This window comes from Pan troglodytes, chromosome 2 (genome assembly GCF_028858775.2).
Source record: "Pan troglodytes isolate AG18354 chromosome 2, NHGRI_mPanTro3-v2.0_pri, whole genome shotgun sequence".
Classification (NCBI taxonomy): Eukaryota; Metazoa; Chordata; class Mammalia; order Primates; family Hominidae; genus Pan; species Pan troglodytes.
Genome location: NC_086015.1, coordinates 115,687,665 through 115,706,261, shown reverse-complemented (window position 1 = coordinate 115,706,261; position 18,597 = coordinate 115,687,665). Strand labels below are relative to the sequence as shown.

General features: G+C 37.4%; 1 protein-coding gene across 9 annotated transcripts in view; it reads right to left on the bottom strand.

The window, feature by feature from the left end:
• Positions 1 to 5,852: 5,852 nt before the first annotated feature.
• The window catches only part of CD200 (CD200 molecule), a 30,190-nt gene continuing 17,445 nt past the window's right edge, over positions 5,853 to 18,597 (bottom strand). For all 9 annotated transcript variants that reach the window (XM_063806988.1, XM_063806991.1, XM_016941641.4 and 6 more), the window contains one exon: positions 5,853 to 7,124. In XM_063806988.1, the coding sequence (XP_063663058.1) occupies positions 7,117 to 7,124 (8 nt within the window). In that variant the 3' untranslated portion in view covers positions 5,853 to 7,116. The remainder of the gene's footprint in view (positions 7,125 to 18,597) is intronic.

Here is an 18,597-nt window from a genome sequence, read left to right as displayed (position 1 = left end):
GAGTTTCTAGGGATGATAAATAAAATATGTGTTAAAAGTTTTGCAATTATGTGGTAAGTAGCATAACTCCAGAAATTATGAGGCACCTGCGCAGTTGGGTGACCTCCCACCTGCAACCAGTTCAAGCCATGAGCAGGAATAGTCTGGTCATAGAGGAAGAAGTGATGCTGCCAGAGGTGTGAAGAGAGTATCATTTCAACTTGATTGTCTGCAATAGTGTATCCTCTGATAAATCATTGATGGTCAAGAGAGTCACACCAATTGGTAAGAGAAACTATTGGAAACCTCTGTGCTATGTATCCTGGCCACACTTATTTTTTTTCTAAATCCAAAAGTATATTCTGTTTGCTTACCCAAACTGCATCAGTACACGGACTTTCTGTCAGCTCTTTCCTACTGTGATACTTCTCAAGAGAATGGTTGTATACTCATTTTAACACCCATGCTTTGATGAATGATTGAGTGCAGAGTGTTTGGAATTCTATTTTCATTGATAGAAGTCTATAGTAATGGAATTCAAGGTTGTTGAGAAAAAATTTTATTTGGAAACCAGATGAAAATGTGGCAGAGTTGAATATATTGTGAAAAAAAAGGAGATACTAGTATTCTTGCTTAGCAAAGTAAGATATGAGTATTTTTTAAACTTTGGATTATAAGATTTTCAAACATACACCAAAATAAAGAGGAGAATATAAAGGCATCAATTTCAACAACGATCGATGTATGCCAATTTTATTCCCTATCATCCATACCCAAAATATCATAGCATTACATCTGTAATTATGTAGAATCAAAATATAAATTGAATTATAATAAACATATTTCTGGCTGGGCACAGTGGCTCACACCTGTAATCCCAGCACTTTGGGAGGCCGAGGCAGGTGGATCACCTGAGGTCAGGAGTTCAAGACCAGCCTGGCCGACATGGCAAAACCCCGTCTCTACTGAAAATACAAAAATTAGCTGGGTGTGGTGGCACACGCCTGTAATCCCGACTACTCGGAAGGCTGAGGCAGGAGAATCACTTGAACCTGGGAGACAGAGGTTTCAGTGAGCCAAGATCGTGCCACTGCACTGCAGCCTGGGCAACAAGAGTGAGGCTCTGTAAAAAAGGGAAAGAAAGAAAGAAAAAGAAAGAAAGAAAGAGAAAAAAGAAAAAAGAAGGAAAGGAAGGAAGGAAGAGAAAGAAGAAAACAACAAATAACGTATTTCTGAATTTCATTTTCTATTCATGATAGTACTTCATGAATTTCCACAAGTCATTTCTAAATAATACATGCAGGTAGATTTATTTCGTCCTTTATTAAATATTTAATTTCTTCAGAACCAGGATTTTTAGTAGTGTCTTCCTCTGCAAATACCTCTCAGGACCCAGTACAGTGAGATGCCTAAAATGGTGCTTGATAAATGCTATCTATTGTGAGACACATGCTGTTGTTCTGATCAACATAACTGCTACTGGCAGAAACACATAATCTAATGATGAGAAATGCAGTGTCACTTTCTAATGAAAACCACTCATTAAAACATAAAGTTTATGACAAGAAAATTATATATTTATTTGGTGTAAAATTATCACAACCTTCACCTAATAATATCAGCACCTCTATTCCATCTCTTGGTTAAATAAATGAAACAAAAATGGTGATCCAATCATATAAAGTTACTTGTTTTCTTTCTTTTCATCTTTTCACCACTGTTGAAATGTTCTCTCCAATATATTTAGCTTTTGAAACTTCATGAGAGTGAATGGAAATTCATTCAAATCTGGCTTTGTAATGAGTGGTTCATGGTTTTTGGTTTGTTATTTTTAACCTGACGTATCTGGAAACGTTCCCCTCCCCAGACTTGTTTATTGGCTCTCCTGCTCTCTCTCCTCAAGATCCAAAGCTAAAAAACATGCTGTTGAAAACAAAACAACTCTAGCCAAGGGAAATCTATGCAATGGAAAAGGGATTCTCCAGAATAAAGTGTAATGTCAAAACTGTGCATATTATCTCTCAAACAGGATGAGTACCTTCTCACTGCCAAAGTAGTTGGAGGGACATCAAACACCAGTGATGGGAACACTGAACCTCACATAAGGTAAAGCGATTCAGGAAAGTTTTGGTAAGCTCTCAGGTCCTGAATATAGATATATAAACTTAGGAAATGGTTTTCTCTGCTGAGCGGTTTCCTCAGGAGATTGGTTCCAGGACCTCCATGGATACCTAAATCTGCAGATGCTCAAGTTCCTAATATAAAAGGGCATAGTATATTCATATCACCTATGCACATTTTCCCACATACTTTAAATCATCTCTAGATTACTTATAAACCTATTACAATGTAAATATTATACAAATAGTTGTTATACTGTATTGTTTTTAAATTTGTATTATTTTTATTCTTGTATTTTTTTTTTTTCAGATATTTTTTATCCGTGATTGGTTGACTCCACAAATGTGGAACCCACAGATAGGGAGGGCTGACTGTATTTGCAATATTGTCTCTGATTTATTAGAAAATAAACTAACATGTATACAAGTTACTGAGCTAAACACAACCAGATCCAGAATCATGTGGTAATTGAAATGCTTCACCTGAGCAGCTGGGCTTCAGTGCCTCTGTAACTGCACTGGAACATAAAAGCTACTCCTAGAAACACACAACTCTCTCTCTTTTTGAGTTTCAAATTTCTGAGATAAGTGTCCCACTATCTAGACTAATATGAGTCCGGTTAAAAGTATTAAAGTATCTTTGGGGTATCTATGGAGTGTTTTTCAGGGGAAAAGTCATATGAGCCATGCAGGTACCTGCAGAAAGAACATTCCAGGCAGAGAGAAGAGGAAATGCCAAGGCTCTGAGATGGAAACATGTCTGAAATGTTGGTGAAATAGCCGGCAGACTAGTGATCAGGAGAGAGAGTAGCAGAAGGTGACTTCAGAGATTATCAGCGAGCCCCATCGTCTAGAGCCTTATAGCCCACGTAAAGACTTTGGCTTGTATTCTAGGTGAGATGGGAAGCACTTGGAAATTTTAGGCAGGAGAATTATGTGATTTGACTTGACATATTTTAGAACAGTTATGTTTCGAATAGACTGAAAGAGGAAGAACACGGAAGCATGAAGATTAATTAGAAAGCAATAACAATGATCTAGGAAACAAATAATAATGGTTTGGGTCAGGTGTAAGAATGGAGGTAGGAGCTGGATTCTGAATATAAGTACAGAACAAATAGGTTATGCTGGCAAGTAAGATTGAGATAAATCACTGCAGGGTGGGCAGAAAAGAGAGTTCACTAGACAGGAAGCTGGGATTTCTGAGTTGGAGTTTTGGCCAAAAACACATTTACAATGCTACTGGAAGAAAGTCGCTGAAAAGTATGAAAGTCACTGAAAAGTATGAAGTCACTGAAAAGTATGATTTTTCACACCTACAAAAATGGGGTTAATTACCTTCAGGACCTCACAAGACAAATGATTATGACATCTGTGTAAATGTTGGTTTGCTTGGATTGAGTCACTGCTCTATGTGACTTTGTGCAAGTGAATTATTAGCCTGAGCAACTGTGGAGGGCAGGATGAAATCAAATCTGGAATATTTTGAGAACAAACAAAAAATAAAAATATCACCGCTGTGAAGAAATAATTTAAGAAGCTTTATTTTAAAAGGCAAAGGCCGAGCAAAGTCACTCACCCCTTTAATCCCAGACAGGAGGATTTCTTGAAGCCAGGAGTTTGAGACCAGCCTGGGCATCATAGTGAGACCTTATCTCAACAAAAAATAAAAAGTTAGCTAGGTATGGTGATGTGTGCCTGTAGTCCTAGCTACTCAGGAGTATGAGGCAGGAGGATCGCTTGAACCCAGGATTTCAAGGCTGCAGTGAGCTATGATGGCACCACTGCACTCCAGCCTGGGTGACACAGTGAGACCCTGTCTCTACAACAAAAATTAAATAAAATACTCTTTCTAAGCTCAGAATAGCCATAGAAGAAAGTTCAAAAAAATTATTTTAATCAAAGCCTTATGATTCCTAGTAGTAATATGGATTTTGTACTCTTTGAACCTAGATTTATGAATTGTTATCAAGTTACGGATTGAGGAATACAAACCAAAAAGAAAACATAAAATGACAAAAAAAACCCTTCATTTGCAGTTTCAGTTTCAGTTAAACACAACAGGCTTCTTCTGTTTTCTCCTCTCTCTAAGCAGGTTTGCACTACTCTGGAATTTTTCTGAATTTTTACTAAGAAGAGAAATACATGACTGAGTTATTCTAAGGGACTCAAAAGTTTACAACTTTCCCAATCTGCTTAAATATGCAAAGCCCAAGCTACCTCTTTCTAATTCACAAATACAAAAAAGCACCCATAGTTGAAAGTTTAGGATAAGTATGGAAGGGTTGGTGAGCAGCCACCCAGGGTGAGAGGGCAGGAGACATAGGGGAGAAAGCAAGGCTGTGGTGTTCCACATGGAGCCACCTTCTCAGCAGAGAGGCATGCTCTCAATTACCCTTTCCTTCTCTTTATTTCTCTATAATCCCCCAAGTCTTCCCCATCAAACATACCTATCCTAAGTCCAAGTATCTCAACATCCTGAAAAGTAACTGAAAAGCCATTTAATAAGCCACTTTAAATTGAATTATTAACAATAGATAAAAATTAGTCTTTGAGCTTTCTCTGCATTTTGAGGAGGAGCTCCCAGTAATACAATGGCCTAAAGTCCTGGTTAAAAGGTGAAATGCTTAGGTACCATGAAGATAGATGTTTAGCAAGGAGTTCCTTTGAGAAAGACTCATGAAATCTTCCCATAAGGTGGTTTTCTTCTTTGCCAGTACTTTAAAACAGTAGTCTTTAGCATTGTCCCTAAGACCATCTCAGGGGGTCCACATAATCAAAAAATTATTGTCATGATAACACCAATAAATTATTTGACTTTTTCACTCTCATTCTCTAATAAATGTGCTCTGAAGTCTTCCAGAAGCTATATGATGTTTGATGTTGGCATCACTCTGATAGCTAATAGGATATATGGTTATACATTTTTGTATTTAAATTTTATCAGTTTTAATTTCAAATATGATAAATATCAACAGATATAATTCACATTACAGAAAAAGCTTTTTGGGATCCTCAATGATGTTTTTAAATGCATAAAGGGGTCCTAAGACCAAAATGTTTGAGAACTGTTGCATTAAGTCATCCTGCCTGATCTAGTACCAATTTAGCAGAGATACTAGAAATACAGCAAAATACAAGGGGTTGGTTCCCACTAAATTCAAAACTATGTGTGCTCATCAGACTGCAAAGGTTGGTATCTAAAAGCAAAATCAAAAGAACACATATAAGGAAGTGCTGCAGAACTGACAGGGTCATGTCAAAAGGACATAGGCACCAACTCAAAGGAGCTCACACCGGCCAGACATCTGATTTGTGTTTTTGTGATTAGTCAGAAACACCAGCTCATCTTTTTTTTTTTTTTTTTTTTTTTGAGACCGAGTCTCGCTCTGTTGCCCAGGCTGGAGTGCAGTGGCGCTATCTCGGCTCACTGCAAGCTCCGCCTCCCGGGTTCACGCCATTCTCCTGCCTCAGCCTCCCGAGTAGCTGGGACTATAGGCGCCCAGCTAATTTTTTGTATTTTTAGTAGAGACGGGGTTTCACCGTGTTAGCCAGGATGGTCTCGATCTCCTGACCTCGAGATCCGCCCGCCTCGGCCTCCCAAAGTACTGGGATTACAGGCTTGAGCCACGGCCCAGCTCATCTTTTAGGAAGGGAAAGATAGAGAGGAGGGGAGGGTTTTACATATGATGGGAAAAGACAAGGATTATCATTCATTTCCACATTTCTCAAGAGAATATCATAAGCCAAATATTTGGAGTCAACACTTTTAATTGTTCAATATTTTACTACAAATATAAGAAACAATACAGAATTAAATAACACATGAAAATCTTGCTATATATATATATATAAATATCCAATTTAACAGCGAAAACAACTTACACTTTAATTCCTAGGCCACTGGATAGACACAGACAAAGCAGAAGATACTGAAAAAGCAACTAATTATGGTTATTAAAGATTCAACATCATTCCACTAGCTGGAACAATATCTTTAGAACAAAGGGATTGTATGCTCATATTTGCCTCCTCTGCTATTGTGAAAAGTTAATGCATGGAAAAAGAAGCCAGCAGAGACAAAGCATATGAATTGGCTGACTGCTATACAGGAAATCTCCTAAACATCTGTTTTCATAATGTATTTTCATTATATGAGGCTGAATTTAGAATGACATAAAATAGGGCTGGGTCATGTTATAAGACAAATGGACAGGGAAGGCATGCTTCTCAAAAAATGTGAGCTATTGTCTAAGACTAACAATATTTATCTAGCTATAAAAATAAATAAGTTAAATGAATAAGTTAAGATTGCCAATGTTACTTCACAATAAATTCAGTCCTATTTGTGTTGGAGTAAATCTCATATAAGCACATGAAGAACAGCAGTGAAACCAAGGATTCTAGCAAGGCCAGCTATTAGCAAAGCAGTAAGCAGGAACTGGACTAGATACCAAATGATGGGGAAACAGACTCATAGACCTAAGAACATGGGAAGAAGAGATGTAACATCAACAGAAAGGCAAAAGGTAAGCTCTCTGTATTCTTTCTTCTCTCTCTCTTTCAATTCTTCCCCCTTTGCTTATTCCCTTTTTTTTTCTGGAATTACATTTTAAATTAAGTTTTAGAGCTATGTGGTAAATTATTTGGTCCAATTCCTTTATACTTTGGATGAGGTAAAGTGACTAACAGAGGTCCCCACCAGTAGGAGCCCAAGTCAGTCTGTGAGCTCAGTGCTCCTGATACTAAGTCCAGTGCCCTTTCAACCACATAACATGGCATTGCTTTACAAAATCAAGTCCTACAACAGACCTGAGAGGTAAAATGACTTCCTCTTGGGATTCAAACACTGAGTAGCTCAGATGGCAGTAAAAAGTCGTGGGATCCTTAAGTCTTTCGCTCCCACCTCTTTTGCTCTTTCAGGTCCTTTGGAGAATGGCCCCTTTTCCTCCTGCTTTTCTCTTGTGTCAAATTCAAGTAGACCAGGGAATCACTTTCAGGGTGCTGTGTGACTCATTTAGGGCTCTGGATAAAAGAAAAACAAGGTATTAACTTTGGACACTTGTAAATTCTATCATAATAGATTTTAAGAAGATAAATAATAGAGAGATTAAGAAACACAGAGTTATTCTAGTGTATATTCATTGGCAAAGATAAGGAAGTAGACATTTCTGACCCAGTATGGTGTGAGGGGACTATGACTCTTTACAAGAACAAAAGTAGGCTGGATGCGGTGGCTCGTGGCTGTAAGCCCAGTGTTTTGGGAGGCCGAGGCGGGAGGATCATTTGAGCCCAGGAGTTCAAGACCAGTCTGGGCAACATAGTAAGACCTTGTCTCTACAAAAAATAAAAATTAAAAAAAAATAGCTGGACATGGTGGCACACACCTGTAGTCCCAGCTACTCAGGAGGCTGAGGCATGAGGATAACTTGAGCTCAGGAGATTGGGGCTGCAGTGAGCTATGATCTCACCACTGCACTCCAGCCCCAGGCAATATAGCAAGACACTATCTCTAAAAACAACAACAACAACAACAACAAAAAACAAAAACAAAACTGAAGCAAAAATAAAAGGGCATACGTAATCCTAGGAAATAATGGTTTAGAAAATCACCTAAGACTACAAGTAAAGGAACATGTTCAAAAATTCCAAATGATCAAAATGTATTCTATTTGTAAGCTTTGTTTCTGATGGATAATAACTCACTAGATGTCAGGGTAGAAATGGTCACGAAGTAGAGGCCTTTCCAAGGGCTAGTAGCTTTCTGGCACATACTGGGAGCCTGGAAACCTCTCAAGGCATATAGACGATGAAGTAAAGGACTTGGAATTTTATCTTGGCACCACCTCTCACTCTCTGTGTAATCTGAGGTAATTGTTTACCAGAACCTGCAAAGTTCTGCACATTTTAGATCCTGCCCAATATTTCTAACATCAGATATCAATGGACCATGGAAAGACCATCTTCTCCCAACATGGCTCAATACTTTTCAATTTCAATAGTAAAAACGAATTATTAGAAAAATGACATAAAATAACATAATTCATTTTTAAATTATCAGATTTAACAGATATAAAATTACTGTCAAATTCTTATCATAGAGTGTAAGCATTTTTCCTCAGTTATGTACTTATTTTGCCTCAGACTAGTAAAGAACACTTCTTGGATGGGCAACCATCCTCAGACCATATTGGAAGTAACACTGCTCTAAAATATATACATATATATATGTATATATTTTTTTAGATGACGTCTCACTGTGTCAACCAAGCTAGAGTGCAGTGGCACAATCTCTGCTCCCCGTAACCTCCACCTCCTAGGTTCAAGTGATTCTCCTGCCTCAGCCTCCTGAGTAGCTGGGAGTACAGGCACATGCCACTATGCCCGGCTAATTTTCATATTTTCAGTAGAGATGGGGTTTCACTATGTTGGCCAGGCTGGTCTTGAACTCCTGACCTCAGGTGATCTGCCTGCCTCAGCCTCCCAAAGTGCTGGGATTACAGACATGTGCCACCGCACCCTGTAAAATATTAATGACTTTTCTGCCTTAGAGCTTTCACATTTGCAATTAATTTGCTAAAAACCACTCTTCCCTTGTCTCCTCCATGGCTGGCTTATTCTCTCCTTGCAGGTCTCCGATTAAAAGTCACCACCTCAGCGAAGCCTTCCCTAACAAATTCCAAGTAACTGATATCCTTTTCAAGTTATCCTCTTTCATTGCATGCTATATTTTATATTATTCTATATTATTTCCTTGTGCAAAAATCTCATGTTTTAATAGTATCCTTATTTGTTGATTCACTTGTCATTTCTCTGCTGTCTCCCTAACCTGTCATCTCCATTAAAATGGCAAGGTCCTGTTTTGTTCATTATAGTATAATAACCAATGCTAATTACAACGCCAAGCATATTAAAAATTATTAATAAATACTTATAAAATGAATGAATTGAACTTCTGTGAATTTGGTTTTATCACCTATCAGATGGAAATACTTTCCTTATCAATTGCTATGAGAATTAAATGTAATAACTTCCAGGTCTAGTCCTTTTGTCTCATGAACATCCATTGAAATATTTAAGAACACCCTCCATGCCCTCCTTTCATCCCCACTTACAAAGTTTATCTTCTGAAATCTAAGTGCTGTTTTCCCTGAGTGGTGAGACTATGCATTTTGAACTATCAATTACCAATAACAGAATTTATAATTCTTATATGACCTAACTACTGACTGGAATCCAGAATAATAATCTAAATGATAGCATGGTTTCCTTTAAAGATCACTAGTATACATTTTTGTTGTTGTTGTTTGTCTGTTTTTTTTAAAAAAAGCTCTTAAATTAAGCCTGACTTTGGTTGATTACTTGATTCTGCATCTGGTCTGAAGAAGTTTTTCCTTTCTCTAAAATAAAGTTTCTGTATATCTTTCTCCCTCCATCGCCTCAAAGGCCATGCTTTACTCACAGCCCTTGCCAGAGCAAAACCTTTTAGGATTCTTCTAAACTCTAGAATACCTAAGGACTACCTGAAGTACTGGTTAATTTGCAAAAACACAGGACACTTGTAGAGAATGTGATTCTTTGTCTTTTTGTGTGGTTCAGGAATATACTTTCGTTTTGTTTCTCTCTTTCTTTCTTTCTTTCTTTCTCTCTCTTTCCTCTCACTTTTCTTTCTTTCTCTCTTTTGTTTCTTTTTGGATTGGGTAATCTATGAAGCAATGTATGAGGGAACAAAAATAATAAGATAAGTTTAAAACATATGGAATAGAGAGTGAAGGAATTGTTTAGTGCAGAGAAGACAGAACAGCCAAGTTGTGGTAAGGACAGGAGAAACTAGATGCAAAACTCATGAATCAGTGCTGATGGGGAACCTAGGGCAGCTTTGGATCTACAAGCACCTTCAGGTAGCCGCTCTTCCTGACATGTGGCAGTTTAGTTTCCTGGAAATCCATTTATACACATCCTTACAGGAACTGCCCTCCCTCTACCCTTGACTTGCACTAGCTTCAGTGAGTAATTTTTCTTCCCATACTCCTACAAAAAAAAATGTCTAAGCAAAACAGTTTCTCTTCTTCAAAAAGAGATACAATTGCACTAGCAGGAAATCAGTTTTCGGCATCACAAGTTCATCTAGGCATCACAAGTTCATTTCAGTATACGCACGTTTTTAGAATGCACATTTTCTGATTCTGTCTCCCCAGTGGGTCCCCACAAATTTCTCCCAAGACTGCTACTGAAATGACTTATATAGCAGGTCCTCCAACAACATCCTTTCATTCCACAACATGTTATTATAATGTTGATGAGAAAAACAATAGATTCCCATCCAGAGCCACTGTGTGGAGTTAGCACATCCTCCCCAAGTCTGCATGGGTTTTCTCTGGATACTCTGGTTCCCCCCACATCCCAAACACGTACTGCATGTTATGTAAATTGGCATGTCCAAATGGTCCCAGTCTGAGTAACTGTGTGTGTGTGTGTGTGTGTGTGTGCGTGCGTGAATGCCCCCTGCTCTGGGATGACGTCCTGTCTGGTGTCAGTGTCTGCCTTGCATCCTGAGCTGCATGGGCTCTGGCCACCCATGCCCTTGAACTGAAATCATTGAGTGAATAATTATCTCACTTGTTTTTGTTACTGTTTCTTAAATGTATGCATAACTCACATTTATTTCAATGTTTAATATTAGAAATGTTTTGGTCTTTATTAAAAGTTTGGTGATGTTTTTGTGACTAGAAATATGCCATAGGAACTTAAGTCTTGTTTCTATCATTTAGCCTGTGGCAAAATTGGTTTTGTTACATGCCGTTTTGCTTAAACTCGCAGTTTCCAAGAACCTATTGATGACATTAAGACTTACTGTATGAGTTCTCCTCCCTTCCAAATACTCATGCCCATGTGTCCAAACAGATTCAGATAACCTGAAATCTTCCTCAAAGCTGTCCTAACTGCTACAATTCCTGTTTGTCCCTCCATTTACCTCTCTAAACTCGTCCTTCCTTGAACATTTGTACAATTCATGAAAATATACTTCGATAAAACGAAAAAGGACCTTAGATTTAGTAATTACAAAAATGAACATTTGTTACAAACTTAGTCTGCCGCATTGGTGTGCTAGAGCTTTATTGGCTCACGCTGATGGTTAAATTGTTAGTAGCTTGAAATTTGCTATGGTGGGAACATTTACTTCACAGAAGTTGGCGACAGCTACAAATAAACACTCCACCCCTCTCCTCCCAGGCCAGTGTTCCAGCGTATCATTCGTTTTAGGCACTTTTCTTTTTCTTTCTTTCTTTCTTTCTTTTTTTTTTTTTTTGAGACAGTCTCGCTCTGTCGCCCAGGCTGGAGTGCAGTGGCGCGATCTCTGCTCACTGCAAGCTCCGCTTTCCGAGTTCACGCCATTCTCCTGCCTCAGCCTCCCGAGTAGCTGGGACTACAGGCGTCCACCATCACGCCCGGCTAATTTTTTATATTTTTAGTAGAGAGGGGGTTTCACGCTGTTAACCAGGATGGTCTCGATCTCCTGACCTCGTGATCCGCCCGCCTCGGCCTCCCAAAGTGCTGGGATTACAGGCGTGAGCCACCGCGCCCGGCCATTAGGCACTTTTCTAAGCACTTGTATGTATTCCCTTTTAAATCTTCACAACATTCTTATGAGATACAGTTACAATTATTATCCCCATCTTACTCAGTGAGGAAAAGGAGGCACAGGGAAGTTAAATGGCTTATCCAAAGGTACTCAGCTAGTTTGTAAAGGACAGGATTTGATCAAAATCGCTAAGTAATTGTTCATTGTTGCAAATAAAAATGACTGACTAGAAAACAACCAATTTTATATGTCATTTGTAATCATCCTTGCTAAAATTAACAGTTGAAAACTTTAAACTCTTGAAGGAGAAATATTGTAGAAATAAATATCACATTGTTTCTTAATTATTTCATGTGGCCTTGGTTAAGATGAAAAGAATTTCAGTTAGATAAGCAGTAATAACTTCAAGAGATCTATTGTACAACATGGTGACTACAGTTAATAACAATGTATTGTATACTTGAATATTACTGACAGAGTAGATTTTATGTGTTCATACCACAAAAAAATAAGTATGTGAGGCAATGCACATGTTAAGTAGGTTGATTTAGCCATTCCACAATGTATACATATATACAAATATCATGTTGTACACCATAAATACATACAATTTCTGTTTTCAATTAAAAAATAAAAACAAAAATTCATAATAAGTAATAGTTTTAAAAAAGATTAAAAGACAATTGTGTATATAATCCCAAAGGTATTTAACATGAACTCTTTAAAGGACTTTCAAAACACAAGGCTAGCATTTCTCTTTATTGTATAAAAAAGGGAGAAGGTTGGAGTATTTATAAACTAGTGTCCACAGAGACTCAGAACTAGCAGCATTGGTCAGTCATCATGAAATTCTATCTAGTTTGAATACTGAGAAGGGCAAGAGGCTCTCTTTTAAGAGCCTCTCATTCATAAATTTCCATAATTGTGCCTCATGAAATGCGGAACTTAACATTGAAGTTGTGATTTTTGCAAAACATGTCTTGCATGTTTGTAGTACAAAATCTCATTTGTTCTTTATTTACTAGAAGAAATTGTATTTTTTTACAATATGGTTATTTTTAGAGATTAAAATTATTCAAATTAAATTGTACTGAACATACTTTTATTTCTTAATTTTTTCCTGATATTTCTAACATTTTTTTCTACTTAATATACTTCAAATATATATATTTTTAGCTCTGTCTTTAAAAAAATTGTTAGTGGAAGAACTGCTCTACTGCATATGGGCTGCTGAAATCAATTAGGGCCTATAAATGGGAATTTTGAAGAATTCTGAAAATGATATGAAAAGCATTGAGGCTCCTAAAATCTATAATGACCTCATAACATGATTCTGCAAGTATTAGGGACTGAGAAATTCCCAGTTTAACACGTTGTGATAAGTGGGGAAAGACCAATTTGGTTATGCCTACTATCACCACACATAGTGATAAATATAATTTTCCCACTTTGAACTTTCACAGTTCCCTGTGAACTTGTGTTTACGGGATGTTTATGACTAAGACAAAGGAAGTCAGAATTGCTTCCTCTGTGAAAAGGTAGGAATAGGGAGAAGCAGGAAATATGCAAGAACTGAGATTCTAAGAAAAAAAAAGTTTTTGTAATATTACAGTTAGTGATAGAAAACAAGGGAAAGCAGAAGTGATGCTTTTGCATTACAGATTTGAGAGACAAAATCTAATCTTGGAAAATAAAGCCTTGCCTGGTCAGAGGTTCTGACCAGGTTTTGAAGTTCTTTGATAGAGAGTTGGCAGGAACAGAGCAAAGGCTATGGAATTACAGACAGAGAATGCTTCCACTGGGAGGTCAGTAAACAGCTGTCCCTCTAAGTAACTCACTCCCACACCCTCTTAGCATTTGTGGTAGGCATAATAATGGCACCCCAAAGACATCCATATTCTAATTCCAGGAATCTGTGAATATGTTACTTTACATGGCTAAAGGAATTTTGCTGATGTGATTAAATTAAGGACCCTGAGATGGATTATGCAGTTGGGCCCATTGTAATCACAAGGATCCTTATAAAGGAAAAAGGAGACAAATGTATCAGATTTAGAGTGATTCAATGTGAAAAAGACTCAACTGGACATTGTTGGTTTTGAAGATGCAAGGCAAGGAATGTGGGCAGTCTCTAAAAGCAGGAAAAGAGAGAGAGGGAAAAAAAGGATTCTCCCCTAGAGCCTCCAGAAAGGAATGTCTCCCTGCAGACACCTTGTTTTAAACCCAGTGAGACCCATGTTGGACTTCTGATCTCTAGAACTGTAGTATAATACATGTGTGTTGTTTTAAGCCGCTAAGTGCGTGATAATTTGGTAAAGAAGCAATAGAAAATTAATACGGCATTTATGATGTTTCCCCCTCTGTAAGCCATGTTGAGTACTTTCATTAAGTGGCCCAATCTTTTCCAGTTTAAATAGCATACAGTTGGCTTCTTTTGTTAGTAGAGGCTAGTGCCTTGTATCTGTTTAGAGGCAAGCTTATTATATGGGTGTGACTATACTACTGAAATGCACAGCGGTTCCAAACAAAACAAACTGGTAATAGACACTAGGTAAAGGATATATGCAAACTAAAATGCAAAAGGAGCAGAGATGTTAGAGGATTTTTCAGCTGGTAGATTTTCTCATCCTTTTTGTTTTTCATTAATTAGTCTAACAGGTACTGACAGCTAATCTCCTTGAAAAGCCCCATGGCCAAAAAGCCAAGGGAATGAGTACGCCATTTGAGGACTGAATACACATTGAATTATTGGGCAGGAGACTGAGATGTCTTGATTCCTAGAGATGTTCCCCACATACAGACTGAAACTTAAAATTTGGGTCATCTATGCCCATGTGGGTTTAGATGTTAGAGAGAACAGCAAAGAACAGCTCCAGGCAAGAACGTCCAGGCATTAAGAATCTGTTTGCTAAGGGTTTTGTGATAAGATTATGTATGTCATCTTGGCATGATAGGTAAATCACCCAAAATTTGTAAAATTTTTGCGGAAAAATAGCCTTGGAATTCAAGATTTCTCCCAGCAATACTAATCTAAGCAGTTCAATGAAGATTCTTTATCGCTTTTCTCATGTAAAGCATCACATTTCTTCCTCCTGGAACTATGAGGATACTGGGGTGGGGTTGGGTAGTGCCATTCATCCAGCCTCTGTCAGGGAAGCATAAGTACTTTTTGAGCAAAGCAAAGGTTCTTATTTCATACAGCCCGGACAGAGGGCTACCCATTCATACAGCCTTTGTACGGGAAGCAAAAGTGCTTTCTGAGCAAAGCAAAGGTTGTTATTTCAGGAGGGGTGAACAGATATTTTTTGTTTTCCCCTTTCAACTAATGACCAATTACATCATCACAAATTGTTTATTGAACACCTTTGTTGTTTGTATTAAGTATTAAGTATTAAGCTTAAAATAGGAGAAAGTCACATGCTGTTATCCAGGAAATGACGTTTTATTAACTTTGCCATTGTTATTATACATTGTCAGGAACCCATTCATAGGTTAGGTTATTGTGAAGAGAAGGAAATCAAGATAAATATACAGCTCATGCAGATGAAAAACATACTTCTACATGGATTAGCTAGTACTTGAAAAAAAAGTGAAGTTTGGCATATAAATTTTACATGATTGTCTAAATTTTCTATTGTTCTCCAAAGCAGCCTTGACTCAACCAAAGCAAAGCAAAGCAAACCAAACCAAACAAAATAAAGCTGCCTAAAAATTAGGTGATTGTCTATGATGATCTGCTTCAAAGTGAAGTTTCTTTTATTGTTTCTGAGAAGCATGTAATTGTTGGTGGGTTGACTAATGAGAAATAAAAGATTATTCTCAACTCCAAATTTAACTACATTGTCATATACGTGAAAGGCACAACTTTATGAAATCACTGGGTTTTAATAGAAAGAAGTATTTCGAGATGGTGGAAAATTTCCCTAGGAAATTTTAATTCTTTCTCACTTACTGTTTTAAAGTGCTGGATTCATGAAAGAGAAAAGAATGTTCTTTGAAATCTTATTAGTCTTACTGTGGTAGTCTCCTGGGAAGTAACTGTGATAATTCTATCAGTAGTGGTGCAGAAAAATGGCCTGTGCTACTTCGCAGTTGGAAAAGACCAACGTCATGCTCTCTGGCATTATACAGGATCACAAGAAAAGTAATGGTCGTCTAACTTCTACGTAAAAATAACATCAGTAACTGTAAGTTTGCTTAGGCATTTGTGAGCAATGAGTAGTGATTATGACCTAAAATAAACTTCTGTTTTGGTCATTTACCCAACACAGAATTGACCTTACTTAACAGACTTACCTTACTTACCAGATTTTTATTATTGGCTACTGGACAGCTACATGAAGATAATTCTTTGTCTGCTCACACTCAATAAATTCAAAAACTTATTCGTCTGTCTCCTTTGCTTTTCTACAAACTCTAAACACTCTCTCTCTCTCTCTCTCTCTCAGTTCCACCTCTTCACTTTAGTGTTTCTGTTCACATCACCATTTTTGAGGTCACCAAGTTCAAAACCTTTGTATTATTTTGGACCAATCATGTTTTCCTGCCCATTTGGAAATTTTATGTTTTCAGATGATGGAAAGAAAAAGAGAAAGAAAAGAAAAGTAAGGATGAAAACAACTGGAAGGCAAATGTGTAGGACTATTTCCCTTCCTCACAAAATATCAATCAGAATTTGTTAATGGTAGAAATAAAAAGTGTCACTATCTTCTATGATTTTCTTTCCTTTCTCTTTTCTTTGTCCCAACTTTTTGTATAACCTGAAGTTTGGTCTAAATGAACCAGTATTTTCTTAGCCCTGAGCATTTAAGCTTCAGCATAATTGACTCTTGGTTTTACTAGCTGTAAGTGTATGATGCCAAATTATCTGGCTGTTAAAATTTCTAAATCAGTTGTTATAGTTTGGATACTTGATCCTGCAAACCTTATGTTGAAATCTGATCCCTGGTGTTAGAGGTGGGGCTTAATGGGAGGTGTTTAAGTGGGGAAGATCTCTCGGGAATTGATTAATGCCCTTGGTGTGAGTGAGTTCTCTCTCTGTTAGTTCCCATGAGAGCTGGTAAAACAGCCTGGCAGCACCCTCTTTTATTTTCCTGTCTCACCATCTGATCTCTGCACACACTGGCTCCCCTTTTCCTTCTGCTATTAGTGGAGGTAGCTTGAGGTCCTCACCAGAAGCAGATGTTGGCACTGTGCTTGTATAGCCTTTAGAAACCAAATGAACCTCTTTTCTTTATGAATTACCCAGCCTCAGGTATCTTTTATAAGCAACACAAATGGAAAAGAAATGAGTCAAAAATCCAGTCATTGAAAATATGCCACTGAACATTCAGAGGAATTAATGCAATTGGCCATATGTCATGAAGACATCATCAGTAAATGGCAATCCTGATGCGTACAGGAGTCAACATAGGTTCAGGTATTTATTTCATAAGTGAGGAAAAACTTGGGCAGAGAAATAAGCTGATTCTTTTTGCTTCAAGAATCGGATATTGGCATTGAATGACTATATTTCCCAGAAAATCCAAGACTTGCTTAATGAACAAGGGTAATTATTTTGCATGTCTCTTTCCAGTAGAATTTACCTCAGGCTTGAGTAGATTGCATTATAAAACTTTTGCCCAAGAGGGACTTTTAAAAATGAATTTAAATACTTTATACTTGTCTGCTTGCACTTTCCAAAAGAAAAGGGCATAGACAGTAAGCACAGATTAAGTGAATGCAACTGATAACAATAGCTCCTTTCAAGTCAAGACATTGGGGCATCAGTAATGACAGGAAGAACATTTGGCAGAGGTCAGGGCACCGGGGTTTAGTCCTAGCCTGCTCTTAAGAAGCTGTATAAACTTATGGAAGGAAGTCAGCTTTCCTCTCTGGGCTTCAGTTTCCTAATTGGAAAAGAAAAATTTCTGGATAAAGTAGAATCAAACAGACTTCTGTCTTTGATTTTATTCTGTGGAGCACTTATGAGTTCCACAGGCTTATAATTATGTGCAGTAAGATTAACTGATTTGTAATCTTCTCTCCTGGACAGAACAAATACCTTTACCTACTTTTGCAAAAGGGCCACTGACACTGAAGGCTTTTTGTGTGTGTTATAAATTCACAAGAATTAATCTGGAGGATTATGCAAAATAAAGTGGTCAAAAACTTGAAACATGAACAAAAACATAAAAATATAAACATAAAACTAAAAGGAAACATTTCTATAAAACATAAAATGAAAGGAAAAAAATGAGTGAGATTTTTAATCAAAGTCTAAAATAGCTATCAAAGCCAACTATTTTTCTTTCCTGACCCCTATCCTTCAGTCATCTGAAATGGAGGAAACTCCCACATCACCCCTTCACCCTAGCAAATTTCCATTACACAAAACATAAACTGCAGCTTTGTATTCACTTCAATAAATTATGCATTGTCTACAGAAACCAAAGACATTTCATTCTTCCTCTCTATCTAGCTCGCTGCTGTTGCTTTATAGTGTCTCTTGTTTTATAATTTCTCACAATATCTTAGACTGGCGTTTATGAGGTACTGAATTTACAATAGGAGAAAGGGAATTGAAAAAAAAATCACCTTAAAAATTCTCTCTGTCCTCAATCGGTTCATTCAGTAAATTAACATTTATTCAGACCCTGGTATATATAAGATGCTGTGATAGTTGTGAAAGATAAAGAGAAATTTACAGTCTAGAAGGGCAGAATGGCATGACACAGTTACTGTAAGTATGGATCACTTGCATGATGCTGACAGTGTTTGAGGCATCGTGGGAGTATAACACAGAAAGTGCTACTTAATGAGTGATCATAATTGGACAATTGCAGTCTCTTAAATGGGCAGATGGCCTGTGAAGTGCTATAAAAAGAGAAGAGATTGTCCTTCTCATTAATGAGTGGAAAGGGCCTTGCGTGGGTG